This window comes from Rhea americana, unplaced genomic scaffold (assembly GCF_003343005.1).
Source record: "Rhea americana isolate MKP2758 unplaced genomic scaffold, rheAme1 scaffold_225, whole genome shotgun sequence".
Taxonomy (NCBI): Eukaryota; Metazoa; Chordata; class Aves; order Rheiformes; family Rheidae; genus Rhea; species Rhea americana.
This window is the reverse complement of record NW_028186341.1, coordinates 350415-371221: the sequence shown is the minus strand read 5'-3', so window position 1 is coordinate 371221 and position 20807 is coordinate 350415. Positions and strand designations below refer to the sequence as shown.

Sequence of the window (20807 nt, the reverse complement as noted above, 5' to 3'; positions counted from 1 at the left end):
TCTCCTGGACCTCACTGTGCTAAGAAACTCAGTCTTAAAGAAAGGTGCAAAAGTGTCTACTCTCTCTACTAACAGAGACATGCATCGTTAAAATCAAAGCTGAAACCCAAGAAGGAAGAAGTACAGAAGCTGGTGAAAGAGGTGGGGCGTGATATAGTGAGAGGTTGCTCTGCAACAAGTTTCGTTTCTTCTTTTTTCTGAGACGGAAGAAGAGTGACAGGAAGCCAAGGATTTAACTGCATTTATGTTTCTTTGGGAAGAAGTAATAACTTCTAAACAGTTCTGAGGTAGGATTGAGACAAAGATTCTATTAAGTCATTTGTACTTCTTTTCTGTTCGTTTCTGGGTTTTGGAAGTCTTTGCGGAGCACAGGTGAGAAAAGCTACTTGTTTGCTTTACTCCTTTTACTTGTTCCCTTTGTTTTCATGGGAGCTTTTGGTGTATTTGAAGCTAGTTTTTCCCTTGGATCCTTGCTGGTTTGTGTGTACAGAGGTTTCCCTGCCTCAGTTGCAGTTCCAGCTGAAGTGTGTCTGTTAGGTCAAGTGGCCGACGGAACAAGGTCCATAAGGTGYGATAACGGAGAAGGCTATGCTTTTGCTTTGGGTTCTCAGCACCTACRGAAATTGGGGCTTCTCTGTCTTTCCGTCGTGTGGGAAGTTCAGACCTCAGCTGGGAGCGTGGCAGGGACCACTCTGCTTAGCAGGCGCCTGCTGTCCCCAGCTGCAGGATCAGGCTGGTCCCTGATCTACTTACCCTTGGGGGGAAAACCAGTGCTCAGCTGCCAGGGTCTCATCTGGGGGGAGTGGGGGGGATGAGTGGCATGCTGAGATCCCTTTTTAGGGAGAGTTTCAGTGTTCCTGTTCCTCTTTCACTGTCTCCTGAGGGAGTGCAGCCCCGTGGCTCTGACAGCAACTGAGAGACAGAAAAGATAGCTAGTGCCAAGAAAAAGGGGAAAATGTCATTTGTGATGAATGGCCTCATTAGGAAGGCAGTTGCATGCACTACAGGTTAAGCTTTAAGCCTCTTAAGTGTCCCTGCAGGGACCTGCAGTTAACCTGCTCTAGCGTTGTAGTTGAGCATCCGTGTCAAGTTTCTTATTTGAAACMCAGGGCAACTGCTATGCAAACGAATTTTTCCAGTGCCGAGTCTGGTTACAGATGGTCACACCGGGACGCGGTGCCCGGCTGAGTGTGGAGATTCCCTRCCAGAGCACCCAGCTCTGACCAAASCCCAGTGCAGGGAGTTCTTCCACAGAATCATAGAATGGTTGAGGTTGGCAGGAGCCTCTGGAGATTATTACTCTGCAGTYAGAGTATGTAGAGATGCTGCGAGGAAGGCTAAGGCCCAGTTGGAAYTGAGTCTTGCAAGGGATGTCAAGGACAACAGGAAGGGCTTCTTCAAAGACATCAGCAGCAAGAGGAGGACTAGGGAAAATGTGGGCCCGCTACTGAACGGGACGGCYGCTCTCCATCATCTTTGAAAGGTCCTGGAAAACTGGAGTGGTGCCTGAAGACTGGAAGAAAGCCAGTGTCACTCCAGTCTTCAGAAAGGGCAAGGAGAAGGACCCAGGCAACTATAGGCCCGTCAGCCTCACCTCCATCCCTGGAAAGGTGATGGAACAGCTCGTTCTGGATGTCATCTCCAGACATATGGAGGAGGAAAAGGTGATCAGGAGTAGCCAGCATGGATTCACCAAGGGGAAATCTTGCTTAACCAAGCTGATAGCCTTCTCTGATGGCCTGACTGGCTGAGTAGATGAGGGGAGGGCAGTGGATGATGTGTACCTTGATTTCAACAAGGCTTTTGGCACCGTCTCCCATAACATCCTCCTAGATAAGCTCTGGAAGCGTGGGTTAAATGAGTGGACAGTGAGGTGGATTGAGAGCTGGCTGAAAGGCAGAGCTCAGAGGGTCGTCATCAGCGGTGTGGAGTCTCGTTAGAGGCCTGCTGCTAGTGGCATCCCCCACGGCTCAGTACTGGGTCCCATCCTGTTCAACTTTTTCATCAAGGACCTGGATGAGGGGACAGAGTGCCTCCTCAGCAAGTTTGCTGATGATACCAAGCTGGGAGCAGTGGCTGACACACCTGAGGGCTGTGCTGCCATTCAGAGAGACCTGGACAGGCTGGAGAGCTGGGCAGAGAGGAACCTCCTGAGGTTCAACAAGGGCAAGTGCAGGGTCCTGCACCTAGGGAGGAATAACCCTAGGCACCAGTACAAGSTGGGGGCTGACCTKCTGGAGAGCAGCTCTGCAGAGAAAGACCTGGGAGTGCTGGTGGATGACAAGTTGACCATGAGCCAGCAATGTGCCCTTGTGGCCAGGAAGGCCAATGGTCTGCTGGGGTGCCTTGGGAAGAGTGTTGCCAGCAGGTGGAGGGAGGTGATCCTGCCCCTCTMCTCAGCCCTGGGGAGGCCTCATCTCGAGTMCTGTGTCCAGTTCTGGGCTCCCCAGTCCAAGAGAGACATGGAGCTACTGGAGAGAGTCCAGCGTAGGGCTATGAAGATGATGAGAGGGCTGGAGCACCTGCCCTGTGAGGAACGGCTGCGAGAGCTGGGCCTGTTCAGCCTGGGGAAGAGCAGACTGAGGGGGGATCTGATCAGTGTGTACRAGTACCTGAAGGGAGGGTGTCAAGGGGACGGGGCCGACCTCTTTTCAGTGGTGCCCAGTACTGGTGCCTAGGGTTGTTTTTCCCTAGGTGCAGGACTCTGCACTTGCCCTTGTTGAACCTCAGGAGGTTCCTCTCTGCCCAACTCTCCAGCCTGTCTCCTTTGGGTTAGGAGACAACTCAGCAGCTTGACCATGACCAGATAGGACCAAGCAGTCTCTAGCTGAAGAATATCTGTGGACACACTTAATTTAAGCACATACCTGTGGCCCTAGAGCTCTTTTTATAGTGCAGGGATGGCTCTTCTGTAAAATAGGATCAAGTGAGGAGCAAGCCTCCAGGAGCTGTTTTCACATTCCTGCATGTTTCCAGGTGGGGCTTTGCAGCAGCCAGTGCAGACCCTGCATTTGCACCCTGGCCAAAGGCAAGGTTGTCAACTTTCTAGGAAGTAGGCTGCCAGTGTCCCCCAGGTGGACTCTGCTTCCCTGGCAGCTCAGGAAGGTTGGCTGGGTGTCTCCTGACACAAACAGGATTTCTGGACTGGTTCACTTCTAGAAACAAATCTTTGGAGGGTTTTCATTCCAAAATCTTGAATGTGTTTCAGCTTACCATCACCTAGACTTTCATAAGGTATAAAATCATTTCTTTTACACCTCTGTGTGTAAGGTGTCTTCTGTTTAAAGACTARGGAGCTATATCGGTGGCTGCCTCAGAGATGCTGCTGCTGCATGCCACAACCAGCTTCCAACCTGCCACTGAAGAGCTGGACAGCATATCCTTTTCACACTCCAGTGCCTGATCCAAGATACAAATTAAATCGAGTGAAAAATGTCATGATTATCTGTTTTTTCTCTCTTAGGTGATTTTTTGGATACTGGTGTCTTTGTTGGAGTTCTTATTGCTCACGCTGAGCACAGCCTGGTTGTCAAAAGCTGGGGACAACCCTGAGCTGCAAGGACTCACCTCAGCCTCTGAGACAGCTCTGTGGACATGGCAGAGGCCCAAGGTGAGAAGGTTTTCTTTACAATCACCTCCCTGTTTCTGCAAGAGTAGGAGGGGAGAGACTCCCCAGATCAGCTTCTAATTTACACCAGCTGGTACAAAATTATTCTGCTTTCACTTACTTGCAAAGTTTTGAAAGAGAAAGCTCTCTGCTTAGCCAGGTGTCAGGACAGTGAAGTCACAGTGTCTCTTTAAAGTGTATTAGAAGAGGAATGAACCTTTTAGAATTTCTCCACTTTGCACAGTGACAACGTGGGCCAGCTGAGGATGGGATACTTGAGTGAAGGTTCCTCCCCTAGACATACAACTCATTTTGGAGGACTACCTTTGTAGCAAGCACAGTCTCCTTCAAAATTTGAAGCTTGTTAAAACAAAAAAAAAAAAAAAAAAAAAAAAAAAAGAAAAAGAAAAAAAAAAAAAAAAAAAAAAAAAAAAAAAAAAAAAAAAAAAAAAAAAAAAAAAAAAAAAAAAAAAAAAAAGAGAGAGAGAGAAAGGAGGGATTCATGGAAATTTCTCCAAGGTGAAGTGTAATAGATGTGCTGAAGACTCACCCAGAAGGAAGGACATGGGAAAGGACTCAAGAATCCTGATGCTATTTGTGCATAAATATAACAAATAATTTTCTCTTCCCTCCAAAATCAATCAGATGAATCATGTTCTAAATATACTTGTTTCTCCAGTGGAATTTTTGGGTGACTAGCTCAAGTGGAGACTTCTGTATTATATTTGTTGTCTGTTAGGCAAGGTCCATTCCACCCCCAGTCTCCGCAGGCTTGTGGTCTATTTGCAGGCAGTGATAGCATGCCCACCATGCCCAGTCCTGTTCTGCTCTTTCTGCTTTTTCCTTAAACATCCAACACTGACAACCTTTGGGTTGAACCAAGATTTGCCGTAGTCTTACCACTTGGCCAAAGGCAATCCTCTAGGATTTTGGAGGCATGGATTCAGTTCCCAGGACTTACCAAAGCCGCTTATAGAAAGTCAAAGAGGAGAAGACTTCCCAAGTGGAGTGTTTCTCCATCAGTGCATCGACACTGTCGGTATGTATAGCTCAGCCAGTCACCTCCAGCCCCATGGGATACTCCAAGTATATCTAATCAAGCAYGTCACCAGAGTTAGGAAGCCTCATGCCCTGAAGAACATCTCCACATTTGATCAAGTAAGTCATCACCTCGATTTTATCCCTAGGGATTGTAAGGCCTCAAATGATTAAATGTGCAGGTGAGTGGCATGACTTTTGCCCCTATAAACCACTYCAACATCAAATCAGGCTTCAGAGACCATCTTTTGACATCAGTGATAAGAAGCTGTAGGTTATTTAATATTAAGCCTTGTAACTCTCTTCACTTCTCATGAGAGTATGATAATGAGGATGTCCTTTCAACCTGAAAAGGTGCAGAAGGGGGAAATGCCTCTGAAATAGCTCGAAAGCGACCACGAATGCATCAGGCTTTCCAGGACGATGAACAAAAGGTTCTTAAAAACTGTGAGTATGAGAAGCCAAGAGCACATGTTGGCCCAGGGGCAGGCAGAGACATCCCCAAAACACAGTAGGTTTTGGGAGAGACCATAGCCCTGTCTGCCRTGGAGAGGAGACGTGAGGCTTGAGCAGATCGAAGGCTGCAGCAGCTCATGTGGATGCAGCTGCAGCAGCTGTGATGGTTTCTGTGGAGAATCCCATCACTGGATCCAGTCAAGTGATGCCTCCAAGCAGCAAGGAGCATCACATACAGGTCTGCCATGCCAGCAGCAATTCATTCACTTTGCTGCTCACGAGAAGGGACCCTTGTTGCCCTCCTCAGCAAACTGCATCTGGTAAAAATACTGGTGGGAACTATGTAAGTTGGAATGTGGGAACTTTACAAGTAAAAGTGGCTCACAGCTGTAAAAGCCTCTTCCTGAGGCCTGCTCATTGCATGCTCGTGCTGTTTTCTTTGGAGACCTCCCACTCTTGCTCAGCTTCTGAGCACTCCTCTGCAGTCTGATGCTGTAACCACATCTCCCTCCTAGATGAAAAGATCGAGTTCAAGGCCAAAAAAATTCTGAACATGTCATATAAGAAGATACCCAACTCRTTCTTTCTGGATGAGCTGCCTGGCCAGCTGAGATATCTCAGGTGAGTCTGCAGCCAAACTGATTTAGTCAGAACGTCCTTCACTGGCATAGGACTTTATGTGTTGCATCTAGCTACAAGGCACTGCTGTGCTTGACAGGTTTGGAGGAGACTTGTTTCTAGAGAGGAAAATAAAACAAGGAATTACSTACTTGGCTCATGGCAGAGGTGTGTATAAAGCAGATTTCACTCTCTGACAGCAGCCAGAGAACAACTTCTTTCCATAGGGAAAATTAACTGACCATCTTGTCATCCCTTGGAAATATCAGGGAAGACATTACAACCAGAGGCAGAATAGCGTTCCTCCTGAGAGGCGACTGCAGCATTGGCATCTTCCTGATGGTGCAAATGCGGTATGACCTCATGGCACACACATGCAATAGGACCTCCTGGCAGTGACGCCGGAACTGAGCCAAGCGCTGCATGCAGCATGGTGAGCATGGTGCCATGTCCTTACAGAGTTCACTGGGGCTTCTACCCCGCTGAAATGGGCTGGAGTAGGATTTGGAGCAGACAGCTGAGGGAAATGTAAGGACAGCAGAGAACAGAGACTATGCTGCAGAAAGAGCTCCCCTGTGAGGCTGTTATTAATGGAGTATTTGTGTTTACAAGGGAAAAAACTCCCCTGATATTTGCATCTGCTACAGYGGTCTACATTTCTCCTTGCTTCCTTCCTCCTCAGAGACCGCCTTGATGCWCTCAGGGCAAAGTCTGTCTTCAGCGTCACCCGCATCGGTCTCTTTGGCAGCACCGGCGCGGGGAAGAGCACACTGCTGAACGCCCTTCTGGACAAGAAGTTCTTTCTGCCGGTCTCTGGGACGCGGGCTTGCACCTCCTGCCTGGTTCAGATCAGTACCTGCAGGAGTAAGCACTACGAAGCGAACATTTTTCTTCTCTCAGAGGAGGTGAGATGAGTTTCTCCACAGAGGTGCTAGCAAGTTTCTAACAGGGTCCTCCAGAGCGAAGCTCTTCTTTGTGGCTGGCTTTTTGGCCACAGCACTGAAGGGAAGACAGGAGAAAGCAGAAGCTTTTTCCTTTCTGCTCCAGGCAGCTGGAGTTGTCTGAACTAGGTATCTCCAGACAGGACTGCAGGCAGAAGGTGCATTGCAGCCACCGGTGCTGCTTCTTCCCATTGGTCCTCACAACCAAATCCTGTTGCCAAGCTGCTCTTACCCTAGTAAGCCTGATCCGTCCCATTAAACAGCATCCTCTTCACTCCACTTTGGCAGGAATGGAAGGATGAGCTGAATAATCTCTTCATGCTTTTGGACTCTGAGAACGAAGACGGTGAGAGAGACGATGACACAGAGTATGCCATTTGTAAGCTGCAGGCCATTTATGGGGAAGGAGCAGAGGGGAGAMGTTACGAAGAGCTGCTGAGAGCCAAGCCTGTGATTACCATTCCCTCCTCGAGACGTATCACTCTTAGGAAAGCAGAGGTGAGTGTATCTTTCCAGGCTAGGAAGGCCAATAGTTCTCCTTTCAGGTCCAAACACGTCAGGCATTGAAACAGTTGTGTGAGTGAGTGTTTTCCTTTACTACCCTTCGTGTGACTCTGTTCTGAAGACTTACCTCCCTTCGGAGTTGTAGGGTTTAGAATTGCCTTTCTAGGTGTGATGACAAGCTAGTGAAAAAGAAAATGAAATGATTTGTTCTTTTTAGCCTATTTGGAGGTTTTAACTCTATATGGGGCAAAGATTAACTTATTTATTGTGTCCCAGGCACAGGAGCTCGCTGAAGAGCTGGACCCATATATCCGGAGCCAGGACAATGACAAGGGAAGTAGCGAGATGGACAGTGGTGACAGCAAGATGGAAGAAAGGAGAGAAAAGATGCGTCTCTGGCCACTGATCAAGCACGTGGAAGTGACTCTCCCAATGTCAGACATGATTCCAGAAGGTGTTGTCTTCGTGGATATTCCAGGGACAGGAGATTCCAACAAAGCAAGGGATGAAATGTGGAAAGAGGTGATTGGCAAGTTATGCTGTGGAGGGAAAACACATCTGGGTGGGAAATGCTTCTCTGTTTCCGTGACTCCATCTTAGAGGGAGACTCCAAAGGGACCACATGCTTATGGCAAGGGAGAGAAGACACAAGCTGAGCAATTGGAGGCCGGATGCTTACTCTGCAGGAATGGTGTACCCAACATACTTTCCCTCTCAATATCTTTTACTACTTCTTCTGCAGAAGTATCCTTAGCCTCTTGTGCCATTCCCCATATGTCTTTGTCCGAGGCAATTCTGTTGTCACTTAGTGTTGGCTGTGTGCCTTGCTGGTCCTCCTGGCACTTGGCCATTGCAATGTACATGACAACCAAGCTCAATGGCCCCCAAGTGCAGTCCCATGTGCAGGGAGGGATTCACCGCCCCTGGGAGCCACATCCCAAGCCTCAAGCCCGGTGTCTGCACCAACGCAGTGCTTTCTGCCTCTGCCTGGCATTGCCCCCCAAGGCAGCATCTTCTCTGCCCATGTTCTCCCATATCTTTCTCCAAATTGTCTCTCCTTCTTTCACTCAAGAGTATCCTGAAGTGTTCATCCATCTGGATTATYGCTGATGTTGAGCGTGTTTTTGCGGCCAAAGAACATGAAAATATTCTACAAGAGGCAATTAAAGCTTGCCAGGCTGGGAAGTGCAGTGATATCACTTTTGTGGTGACCAAGATGGATAAGATGAATACTGAAGAATACCTGAGGTAAGCWGCAGCTCCATCATGTGTTCAGGACTGTAGAGATTTGCAGTGCCTTCATCTGCCTCTTCCTCCAACATACCACCTCCCTGGCTACTTTCCAAGCTGTATTTAACCCTTCTAGTTCCTGAAGCTTTCAGTGACCACAGAGACAGGGGCATTAAGCCTGGGATCTTAGGGTTTAAACTGAGGTGGTGCTGACACTTAAGGTAGAATCGCAGAATGGTTGAGGTTGGAAGGGACCTCTGGAGATCATCTAGTCCAACCCCCCCTTCTCGAGCAGGGTCACCTAGAGCCATTGCACAGGATCATGTCCAGGTGGGTTTTGAATACCTCCAGAGAAAGAGACTCCACAACCTTTCTGGGTACCTGTTCCAGAAGATCCCTCTAGGTTAGTTAAAGCTGTAATAGCCTCTGTGCATGGTTCAGGTCCCACAGAACAGGCTGAAGAGTGGAGGCTATTTGTTTRTGGCAGGATCAGATCTTGTTAGTATCCTCTCTTACCCACTCTGCACATGGAAAATGGTGTTCTCACACAATGGTTATATCCCAATGACATTTTATTGCTGCTCTAAGATCATTATGCATTTACAAACATAACTTTTTTGAAACCCAGACCATTTCTGGGGGTTACAGTACGATTCCATCATTATGCCAGTAAAATCCATTTGTCTTTCCCTAGAGTGATTTTGATCCAGCCTCAATCTGCTTTAACCCTTCTCTCTCCTTTTTCAAGCAAATGCTCAATGCTGCCTCATTGCCTTCATTTTTATTTCTGTCTTTCTGAAAAACACAAATCATCCATCTCCTTTTGCCCTCTGTATCAATAGTATCTCTGTTTCCAGAATTCCCTTGAATCGCCCTTCTGTTCTGTCTGTGATGAATTCTTGTGGATCCCATTACATGAGCCATCCTTAATTTAAGGGATCTTGGAAGTAATGAGTTATTGTGGAACAGCCAAAATCGAAGAATTTAAGCATTTAAGTACTGAAGTGGACTYTGGCTCCAATGTGAGCTAGTAGACCCTGTGACTATGCTATGGGTTGGATGGGCTATGCTGTCTGCTTTTCTGTGGATTCTGCTCCCTGTTCTTGCTAAGGGATATGATATAAGGTTACCAGGTTACCATGTTTGCTCAAATGAGTCTTTTTTTCTTTTTTTTCATTCCTCCCCTCCAGAGAAAAAAAGATAAAAGTAAGTATTTGCCAACTTCTTCATGTGATCGAAATCTGCATTCCTTTTATAACAGAATATTTCCAAAGAACAGAAACAAGATATGCCAGATTGATCTTTTGAAGATGACCATTATCTTCCACAGCTTCTAAGATGACCATTATCTTCCACAGCTTCTAAACAGAGCAGGGAGAAACTGAGGACCTCTGCTTATTAAAGGCAGAAACGTAGGGATGCTGGGCACCTGGTTAGGCAATTCTCCATGCATGGCATTGGGAACAGAAGACCTTGGGCCCTGCCTTGGTCCTGCATTTTGGTGGGGAAAAAGGAGGTAGCCTGAATCTTGGTTAGACTCCCGAGGGCCCTGGCAGGCTAATTAGCTGGAACTGGGAAGATACAGCAAGAAATCTGTGTGCAGCAGAGTCATGATGAAAAAGAAAAAAAAAACTCAGTTAATGGACAAAGCCACTTTGCTCTCTTACTTGCTGTATTAAATGCTACCAAATTAATCCTTCACATGTGGGAATGTGAATTAAAGCCAAGTCATCCTATTTCAGGGACAAGTTTTTAACAATGCCAGCTGCTCGAATAGCTTACCTGGTGATGGCAGAGGATTGACTATTGCCTGAAATTGTGATATTCAGATTGGCTGTTTTTCTAAGAGATATGCTAAAGGCCTGGGAATGCCACCGTAGCCCATACAGGAGCTCCAAGGGCCTAGGACAGAGCCTTGTTGGTGACTTTGTCTTGGTTTAGGGGTATTCTGACAGATTTGGGAAATATCTCCTTGTAACATTTATTATCTTTTGGAATCTAGGAAGTTATAAGCAAGCATGATGCCATCTTGGAGCAGAACAAAGATCTGAAAGCAAGAAAGGGCAAAGCAATAAAAGCCAGGATGGAGGTAAAGTCATTCTGCAGAGTTTGCTATCCATTTTTTTATTTCGGTAACCAATGCATTAGTAACGTACTAATCATAGAATCAGTAAGGTTGGAAGGGACCTCTGGAGACCATCTAGGCCAACCCCCCTGCTCAGCAGGGTCACGTAGAGCATGTTAGACAGGGTTGCATCCAGGCRGGCCTTGAACAGCTCCAGASAAGGAGACTCCACAGCCTCKCTGGGCAACCTGGTCCAGWGCTCCGTCACYCTCACAGGGAAGAAATTCCCCCKCACGKTCAGGYRGAACTTCCTGTGCTTCAACTTCTGCCCATYGCCTCTTGTCCTGTCACAYRGGACAACTGAAAAGAGTTTGTCCCCGTCCCCTTGACACCCTCCCTTCAGGTACTTGTACACACTGATCAGATCCCCCCTCAGTCTGCTCTTCCCCAGGCTGAACAGGCCCAGCTCTCGCAGMCGTTCCTCACAGGGCAGGTGCTCCAGCCCTCGGATCTAATCTGTATGCATGTCTTTTCCTGTGAAATACAGTAACTTCTTTTTCTTTCCATTTGTCTTTCAAAAACATAAATAGTAAATCAGGAGGTCCAATGCTGAGTAGGTTTGTGAGGGGTGGTGGGTTGGCTGAGCATGCACCACTGGTGACATCTGCTCTCTTCAGCATTCGTGAACTGCCACGGTGTTCTGCTGCGGCAACAGGATCTTTGCATTGCTGCGGAGACTCCCGTGCATAAATACTGCATGTGCATGTGTTTTAGAAAAAACTGCCCATTGACTCAGAGGTACTGCAAAAGTCTGACCTGGTTTACACAGTCAGTGCCCAAGAATACTGGAGAACTGAAATTCTCAGCAAAGAGGAAACAGGTAATGCACAGGTTGCCTTTGAGCCTCCATTCTGCGTTGAGGCTGTCAGTGCTAGCAATGCCCTGTCTACTGGGGGCTTTGGGGTGGGGGAAGTATTACTGATGGGAAAGTCATAGAAGTGCATGAATTTGGTGCAAAAAAAGTATGTCATTGTGAGGATGTTCTCCCTACATGCTGGGAGAATATTTAGTGTTACCACTGTCAGATCTGGCGGCATTAGTTGAATTCAGGGCTTTCTCGCGTGCTGCATGAGTCTCGCTCYGAAGGGCCCATGACATGAATCAGTGTTCCTTAAATTCCTCAAGATCATGACACTTATGATCATGATCTCTTCCCTGTCTCCTTTTGCCCCTTCTTAGTACATAACAACTCATTTCTTGCAGGCTTGCAGCACGGTCCTGGGGAGGGTGAAGCATTCCCGGGCTCTCTGCTTACAAACTTCTAGCATCAATGAGTGGCTGAGTTTAAGGCACTTGTTTATGGCCTTCCTATGGGCAAAGGAGAGAAAGAAGCATTTGCCTCCCTCTGTCAGCAGTAGGTTAAATGCTTTATCATCTTATAAATGCATTACCTCAAATAAGGAAAGGAGCTATGTACCCTTTTCTGGCTTTCCAGGAGTTGCTCCAGATCACTGTTCTGGCATCACCATGCACTTCTGGGGAGTTTTCTCTCTCTCTCTGGATCCTGCATATGGCCAGGCTTGGAAGARTTGTCCATCCCCTTGTCCGTCGCCCTGCCTGGAGGCAGGGTCAAGTCTAATCTCCAAAAGACATGGTCGGATTCGTGAAGACTGGCTGTGGAGAGGGCTCGGCCTTTCTCTCCCTCTGGAAAGCTAGGACAGTCATTGCTAGARAGCTCTCTAACCCAAATGTTCTTTGGTTAGGCTTTCATGATATACTTTATTAAGGATACAGCCTCTTTTTTTCCCCAAAAAAGTCTAGAAGTCTGATATGGTCAAAAACCTGGAAGTTTTGGGTCACAGCTCCTGTCTGCTCCTGTGTTCACCTATGGGAAAAAGAGAGTGTGTCCAGCAGCAGGAAAATCCCTCCTACTCAATGTTTAAAGTGTCCTCTTATAATTCTGTTTCAGAAATCCCCATACTCAGAGACTAYGTCAGGAAGCTCCACCTGAATACAATGAAGAATCTGATACAAGATTATATGAATGAAATTCTTGTCGTTTTCTATCTCATGGATGTTTACAACTGCATGGAGACTGAAAGGGTACGTGCGTCTGCGTTGCCTCTAACAGAGCAATGTTAGTGGTGGATATTGCCTCTGTAGCTACTGATCTGTGAGCTGCCACCTTCTCCTTCCTTCTCTAGTAATTTGAGCTAGGGAACCAACATCCTCATCCTTCTCGGGAAACGAACRCAAGTCTACTCCCCGTATACTGGAGTAAGCTAAATAGAGGATTATTGTGTGAATGAGGATTATTCTTTAGCTGCAGCAGGAGTGGGGCAGCCCTGGRGCAGGGCTGTACAGCAGGGCAATGGGGGTTTTGTACAGCTGTGAAGATGCACCAAGACTAAAGCCATTTTCTGACTAGCAATTTTGCCCCTTTAGAGGGGATGAAGCAGAACAGGCAAGAAGATGCAGAGATTCAACAAGTTTTTACAGCACTGAAACCCCATCACTTGCTCTTGTTACCATCTCTCCTCTCCCTCAGCTGYGCGACCCTCTCACACGCTGCTAGGATTCGCGACAGGCTCCTTCTCTCACTTGGTGCCCTTACTCTGGTTTCCCCCTCCTGAGTGTTGATTTAACTCTGAGCTGCCCAGAAGTTTCCAGGGAGAAAAATGCTGGGACATGTTTCCGTTACCCCCAGCAGCCATGAGATAAGGTTTGTGCCATTCTGCTCTTGCAGGATCAGCCCTTCCAGGAGGCTGAGTTAGAAGAGTACTTGAAGATAAAGATCCAGGAATTGGGAACGGCAGCTGGGCGTGTTTTTGACAAGATAGAATTGCCTCTCCTCAATGGGCTGAAGTCTGCCAGAAGGTTGCACAAGAGGAATATGGAGCAGCTCTTCAGCGTGAGTAGCAGAAGTTTGACAGTCTTATTGAGACTAAGTTTATTTCATTTTCTGTCCTGCAACTGCTTCCACCATCAGTTCATTTTGTGTTCTTCCTTAATCACTGACAAATACTTCGAGGTCTGTGGATAAGAGAGAGGCAATCAGGRGATATATTTGCTGCCCATTTAGTGTTATTTAACCTTAGATATAATTTAGAGGTCAACGTCCTGTAAAGTCTAAGGGAAGACCAAAACCTGATGTCCTTCCTCTGAGAAGCAAGTTCTTCCAGGGGCTTGTTCTTCAGCAGGACTCCTGGGAGGAGAACAGGTGTTTTGCAATCCAGGGCCAAAGTCAGAGAGGGACATCTGATGTCCCTGCAGCCATATACTCTGCTTGAAGAAGACAGTGCTCAGGTGGAGTTAGGTATAGAAATGGAGTAAATCATGCTGTTTTCCATTGTGAACCCAGCTGTGCCTGGATTTTTTCTTGGATCACTGCTGCCTGGGCTGGAAGAGTGGATTTCTTGCTATGGTACTRGCTGGGGACATTTGTGGGAGCTTGGCCACACTCAGGGCGGGAGATCCATCATTGGAGCTAGGCTAGTTGCTTGGATTTCTGCTACCTCTGTTGAAGATATGTGGTGGAGATATTCAAAACCAGCCCAGACACGATCCTGTCTAMCATGCTCTAGGTGACCCTGCTTGAGCAGGGAGGTTGGACTAGATGATCTCCAGAGGTCCCTTCCAACCTCAACCATTCTKTGATTCTGTGAMGAGAGAGGCCTTGGAGGGGTAATTTGAGTCCTGCCTGTTAAGATAGGATACATTATCCTTTAGAGATTGTTTTTTCTCTCTGTAGCAGGAGACTGAGTGCCAGTGTGTTTCTAGAGAGCTGGAGTGAGCTGAGATAATTCCACTTGCAGGCTTAGAGCCAAATCAAGTTTCTGACTCTGTAGAGCTATCCATCCTGAGCGGAGACGGCATGCCGCGAGAGGTATGGAAGACTGAAAAGAGACATTATTTAAGTCTCAGTCCTCTCTCACTATGGCATCTRTTACCAAGTAGTTTAGGTAGTGCCATGCTTACATGCGAAGGGCTCGTGAGGCTCCGTCCCAGCAGGATCTCCCTGCTGGTCATGGTGCTGCTCGCTTCCTTATGCCATCTTTTTTCTTCCTTGTGCAGCAAGGCAAGAATTCCCGCAATTTTTACAGGACCCTAAAAGCCATGTGTGTGAGGAAAGGAGTGTTTGTATCCCGCGTCTTCAACCGCCTAGACATCAACAGTCTCCTGGCGCAACCCATCTATGAACATATTGATGTACCTTTTGGGAAAATATTCAGGTGAGGAGAACGATGCCCTCCTTGGAGGGCAGAGACCAAGCCTGCATCTCGCTCTTGTGGCAGAGGGAGGCTGCAGAAGSTTTGCTGGCTGCACCTGCAGAAGGGGCTGCAGAAAGAGGCAGAGGGTTTCCAGGTGCCCTTTCCATGTTTTCAGACAAGTAGGAACAACCTAAGAATCCAGGAACAAAAAATATCACGAAGGGACATAAAAGAGTGGGAGGGGGTGCTTTTCCACTGACGTTAGTGAAGTACTCTGTTCAGCAAYGAAACAAGTGAAGCTAGTTTAGATACTCTCCCTTTCTCAGGTTTATTCCTACATAAAAACTGTTACTGGGAACTTTTTTGCAATTATCATTTTTATTTTTTAGTAGAAACAAAACAACTARTGAGCTAATTCTCTTGCTGTAGTCAAATTAAGCACTATAAACACAACCTCATAAGCCATGCTTTGGACTTGCAAGGCCAGGATGATGAATATGTCATCTTTGACAAAGCAACTCTAAAGAGCTTTTCCTTCATTGTGCCAATTTTATAGCCCTGTTCTTCCTTCCTTGCCTTGGTGATACACAYTCCTGTTTCTCCCATTCTTCTGGCTATGTGACAGTACTAGTATCACTATGCTGAAATGTTCACTGTGGTCAAACTTTGTCCAGTCTCTTCTCAAATACCCTCACTGACCTCATCTTGGGAACAGACAGCCCAGTGCTGGAAGCCATCACATCTTTCTCTCTTCCTCCGCAAGGAACGTAAAACAGCATTGCTTTGGCCTGGCAAAGAACACACTAAAATCCATAATTCATGAACTTAGGCAAAACTTTTGACTGACTGAAGGATCTCAGCAACTTGCTCATCTTTAACCTGATTGCTACTGATCTTCCCATGATCAGTAGCCTCCAACATCTGCTCACTTGGAAAATCAGGACTGCTGGTTGCATTAACCGTGCAATATGTATATTACAGTGGCACTTGCAATCTCCCCCTTCTGTTCTCTGCTTTACATAGGTTCAGACAGAAATAAAAAAGAAAATTAGTATCTCCCTATCTCCAGTTCCCTGAAGAAGGGGGATGCCAGCTAGSCCAGGGACTGAAGAGATCTCTGCTGTGCAGTTGGAAATTTAGAGTGAATTCATCTCATGTCTTCCCATAACAGAAAATTACCTTGAYTGGCAATGGACAGAGAAAAAGAATGGCTGCAATTAAGTTCTCAGCCTGGACTAGCCTGGGATTGGGCTCCTAAAGTTGTCCTAGAAGACTATTTAGCAGCACCGCCCCATCTYGCAGCTCCCTTGCACTGGAGCCCGCTTCTCTTGCCTATCCCACCAATCTTCCTGTTGGTGGGAGAGAAATGAGTGCAAGAGAGAAAGCGAGTGGGAAGCAAGCCCACCTTGCATTTAACAGTCATTTTGTTACTATCCAAATAGAAAACAGCGGCCCACGAAGGACAGCCTACAGTTGTTCATCGATGAATTCAGCACAGAGATAAAAACAAAATTCACTGAGGTTTTCAAGTGCAACAACTTGAGCAATACAAGGCTCAACTTTCTCCGCCAAGAGGTAAGTTTACTAGTTGGCAGGAGAAGCCCAGTGCAACGGCCCAAGGCGGAATAGCCGATGTAGCTAGCCCAGCCCTGGGGGTGGATGCTGGCCTCCCTCCTGCTTGGCAGGGGCTCAGGGGGCTGCAGTATGGCCAGGCCTGTGCTGTGCAGGCATCTGGAATGACCTCTAACGACCAGGAGTTCTTATTTGGCATCAGGCAGAGCAAACCGTTTAATGCCATACCACAGCCAGCTTCATCCTTGGGCCAATGTTAGGCAGTTTGGTAGCTACCCTGGCTGTGCTCCTGGTGGTAATCCCAGGAAGACATGAGGCAGAGAGCTTGCAGTGGTATCTTCCGTGGCTAGTGACRCTGGGTTTACACTGCCGTCAGATTTGTGCAGCAGGAAAACCCCTGCTGCCTTATGCAGCAAGAGCACCTTGGTGGCCTCAARATAATGTGCTGCTCAGCCCCCAAACACACTGAAGAAGCACGGTCTGAGYGGCAGTAAATAGCCAGGATGGAAACGACCTTATCCCCAAAACAGCTTTTTAAGGCTTTTAAGATTTYGTCCCTTGGGAGTTGCTAGGGATAGACCAAAGCCAGATGCTAACGGAAAGCAAATGAGAATCCCCGGTGAGCATGATGGTGAAGCCTCTACTTCGAGGCTCAAGAGCTAATGACAATACCCTGAACTGCAGAGAGTCAGGGGGCTCCTGGTGTAGGGTTAGGAAGGCAGACTAGCCCAGGATACAAATTCAGTCTCAAAGGTGCGTGCCTTTGAGGCCRTGCTGTTAAAACACCAGTCAAGTGAGCTCAGAGAAAAGTTTCTTTTTACTTCAGGCACTTAGAATTGGAGAAATCACTCTTGTACACAGAAATGTCTGTCTTCTGGCCGTGGGGACACCGGCAGCATGCCGCAGTGGGGYGGGAGGGAGAATCCCTGAGCGATTGCAACCTGATTCACCGCGCGCCGTTTGGCCTGCTGGCCTGCGACTGCTGCTCGTGTGAATGGCTTCAGCTGTGTAGGTGTCACCTCATATCTCCCACTTTTACCTAAACTCTGATCTTAAAACTGCCCGCATGTGCCATCTCTGTCCTGCGTAGAACCTGCTGGAGTAACCTGGATGTTCAACCTGCTCTTAAGCTTCTAAGCATTTGTTCAGATTCTGTTTGTAATTGAGGGTTTGAAGTGAAACAGGTGAACACTTTAACATCAATTCCTGCAGATGGACATCATCATGAAAACCTTTGAAAGACAAATTCTTTTGAAAAAGAAGACGATCTATGAGTCCCTTGTGTTGTGCATCCAAAGCTGCCTTTCGCCGCACTATGACGGTAGGACTGGTCCTCTAAGTGATTCTGCATCTGACGTCGCTCGTTCGCTGTCTGGCCCTGGGAGAGGGTTTCCTGACTTTTATACAGAGTCCCACTATAGAAGCCTTCACAGTTGCACTAACTGGAAGGAAGGAAGGAGGATGTGTAAATTTGTGCCTTTGGGTGACACGTTCAGTGGGTCACAATTGTGTCACCATGGAAGAAAATGTTACACTTCCAAAAGCTGCTGTACAGATTTGTTTTATTGATGATGCTATTGTCCTAACTATTAATCATCAGACCACATAAACCCATCACATCTCTTGTGAATCAATTAGAGGCTGGGAAGGAGAGAGTAGCATGAGAGGCTGGAGAGAGAGGACCTTGCCTGAGGTTAAAAGCTTGAGGAGACYTGTAGCTTAGCTTGAGCATGGCCTGAAGCTCTATGGAAGGGTTTAGCTTGGCAGTTTTGCTGATGGGCAAAGGAATTTTTTAGGAGGRGTCAAAGTTGCTTGGGAGCAGGGAGCATGCATTTTGCACTTCCAGGCCATTCCTGGTGCCTCTTCACAAATCTGCTTTGGGCTGGTAACAACGTGATGTTTCTCACCACCACAACAGAAGCAGCTAGGATAAGCGGGAAGCAGGCATGTGAAAATATAAAAAACAAACTTTCCCAGTCCATTGAGGAGGAGGTGGCCAAGGGCATGTTTGAAAAAGCAAAAGAGAAGATGATGAGCCATTTCCAGGATCTGAAGGTGAGCGATATTTCAAAAATTGCTGTTATGAATCCAAGCCTGCGCCAGCAGCAATTGTGATAGACAATTTGATGGGTAGACAAGGCTCTCTAGCCCTTTGCAGACAGTCCGGTGGTCACTGCAGAGTAATTTTAATGCTCCGTGAAGTTTTATGAWCTACACAGGACATAGCAACTGCCTGGGATTATAGAGTGAATGCATGAGATGCAGGTTGTTCTAGGATGTTACAAAAGTGGTGATCTTCATAAATTTCAATGCAAAAATGAATTCTTTGAGAGGTTCATCTGTCTGGAATTGCTCYAGTCAAATTTTGTCTGTGCTTTCAATACAAATCTATTTTCTTTCTGAGAAAAGAAAACATCAGATGGATTTTCTGTTTGGATTCAGTTCCCTGGTTATCTCCCAAACCAACTTCTGTGTTGTCTTAGCTAGCAAGCAAAATTTTAGTTTTCTAGGCAATAATTTCCTAGTTTGGCCCCTTTATTTCCTGCTTTCTGACCTTATATGACCTCTTCTACCTCATCTCTCGCTATCTGGGTTCCTTCATATGTGTTACCACCTATTGGGTTCAAGTTTTGTTCACACACACCAAGATTCATCACAGTCATTTGAGTGATGCTCCTTTAGGCTGGCCAAAGATCTGGCAYGCCTGCTTGACCAAGGAAGATGGACAGAGTTGGTAGGCTCACCTAAAAAAAAGTCTTATCTGCTTTGGGTATTATACAAGATCAGCATGGAYGCTCCCCAGCAAGCTGCTTGGATGTGCAAACACCAAAGCAGCCATCACTAATGTCACAACCTTGGCAATCTCAGCACAKAACAGTAATGTAGAGCAGTAATTCTTGGAGCTCCATGGCTTCTGAAGGTAACGATGCTGGGTTTTTGTGTCTTGAATTTGCGCTCTAATAAAGTCAGTTCAGTTCTATGCCACCGTCTGCACTGGTCTCTATGGCCTTAAATACAGCTTCTCTCTTAAAAAAAAAAGAAAGAAAAAAGAAAAAAGAAAAGAAAAATATGTTCATCATTTCTGATGACTACAGGTGGATATGACCACGAAGCTGGAGAAGGACTTTTCTGACATGCTCAGCCTCACCTTGTGTCCGTGGGAAAAGATGTGCCTGAGGCTGCCAGGTAGGGTCTGAGTGCTCTTCTGCAGGACACCTGGGCTGGGAGGGAGAGCCCTTGGCCTGTGAGCGAGAGGCTGAGGATCAGKCCTGCAAGGAAGCTACTGAGGAGTGAGTGGGGTCCTGAGCTTGGAAAGGCCTTTGGTGTGTGCTCACACCATCATGGGGCCTTTGCTGGGTCAGGACCTGGAGGATTACTCTCAGTGCTGGTCATCAGAGGCTGCTGGGCTGCAGATTAGAGGGTAATGCGTGTCTTTCCCCACTGCTTATTCCTACATAAGCAGCTGGGGTCTGTGACTAAGGAGTGTACATTAGACATCCCCAACCATTTGTACTGAAACGTCTGTCATTTTCTTCCTTTTCTATAAAATCAGAAAGGCGAAAAACTGAGTCTCTTTCATTTTGTTGTTCTTGCAGTTTTTGATCAAGAACGCCAAGAAATTGAGAGTTTGTGCAAAAGTCTCCATGCTGACTGAAAACCTGCTGGAAGTCTTCCCTTCTCCCCCCCCCCCTTTTTTTTAAGCAAAGTTATTTTTGGCTGTTGTCTTTAATTGCATTTGACTGATCAGATCATCACTTCTCTGTGTTGACCACTTTGTAAGCAAGAATTTTAAAGACCTTATGGATTGGACTCAGTAGCCAAAATGCTGGCCTGTAAGGATCCGGAAGAGCTGAGGTCCCTTGCAGGTCCCGAGCYGCGTCCGCAGCCCCTCGCGAAGGGGCATTTCCCCACGCCGGCAGCGAGCGGAGGTCCGGCCATGAGGTCTTGGGTGCCTTTCTGAAAGTCTTCCAGGAAACGGGACAATATGTAATGTGCATCCTCGTTACATTGCTTTTATACTAAATGTTACTAGCAGCTTGTGCATCGCTTTTGTATTGGTTTTATGAAGGAAAACAACTTTATTCCGCAGATTTCAGTATTCAGCTATGAGCCAAGCAGAGTGAGACCACCTAGCTCTGGTGCAAAGCTAGAACTGCCCAAAGACAAATGTGTTGCATTGAATATGCACGGGGAAACGTGTAAGGCCACCAAAGCACAGCTGTGATGGAGATTCTCCTCCTGAAACATAATAAAATGTTAAGCGCTTGGGGGTTTGCGTTTGACGGCTGTATTTTTCAAAATGTCTCAGGATGCAGAAGGAGGAATTGGCCCGCTTGGCAGGGAATTTGCGTGTGTTAAGATGGAAGCTTGGAAATATTCCACGATAACTGGGGCAGCCGTGGCGCGGGGGCGACGGTGCGGGGGGCCAGCCTCTGTGCCTCAGTTTCCCCGCGCGCGCAGCAGCCGCAAGCGGCTCCCCGGGCCCCCGCGGGGCGAGCGCGCCGTGGGGAAGCGGGCTGCGAAGGGGGCAGCAAAGGCGACGGGAGGCAGCTTGCCCCTACCCG

General features: G+C 47.2%; 1 protein-coding gene across 1 annotated transcript; it reads left to right on the top strand.

Moving 5' to 3' along the window:
• Positions 1-3594: 3594 nt before the first annotated feature.
• On the top strand, positions 3595-19984 carry LOC146595463 (nuclear GTPase SLIP-GC-like). Its single transcript, XM_085305675.1, is given in 17 exon segments — positions 3595-3610; positions 4964-5092; positions 5617-5722; positions 6402-6624; positions 6949-7158; positions 7441-7686; positions 8237-8432; positions 10401-10483; positions 11234-11339; positions 12429-12562; positions 13206-13370; positions 14534-14691; positions 16113-16245; positions 17455-17563; positions 18161-18297; positions 19338-19428; positions 19839-19984. Coding segments are annotated over 17 exon segments (2301 nt in total). The 3' UTR covers positions 19898-19984.
• The last annotated feature ends 823 nt before the right edge of the window (positions 19985-20807 follow it).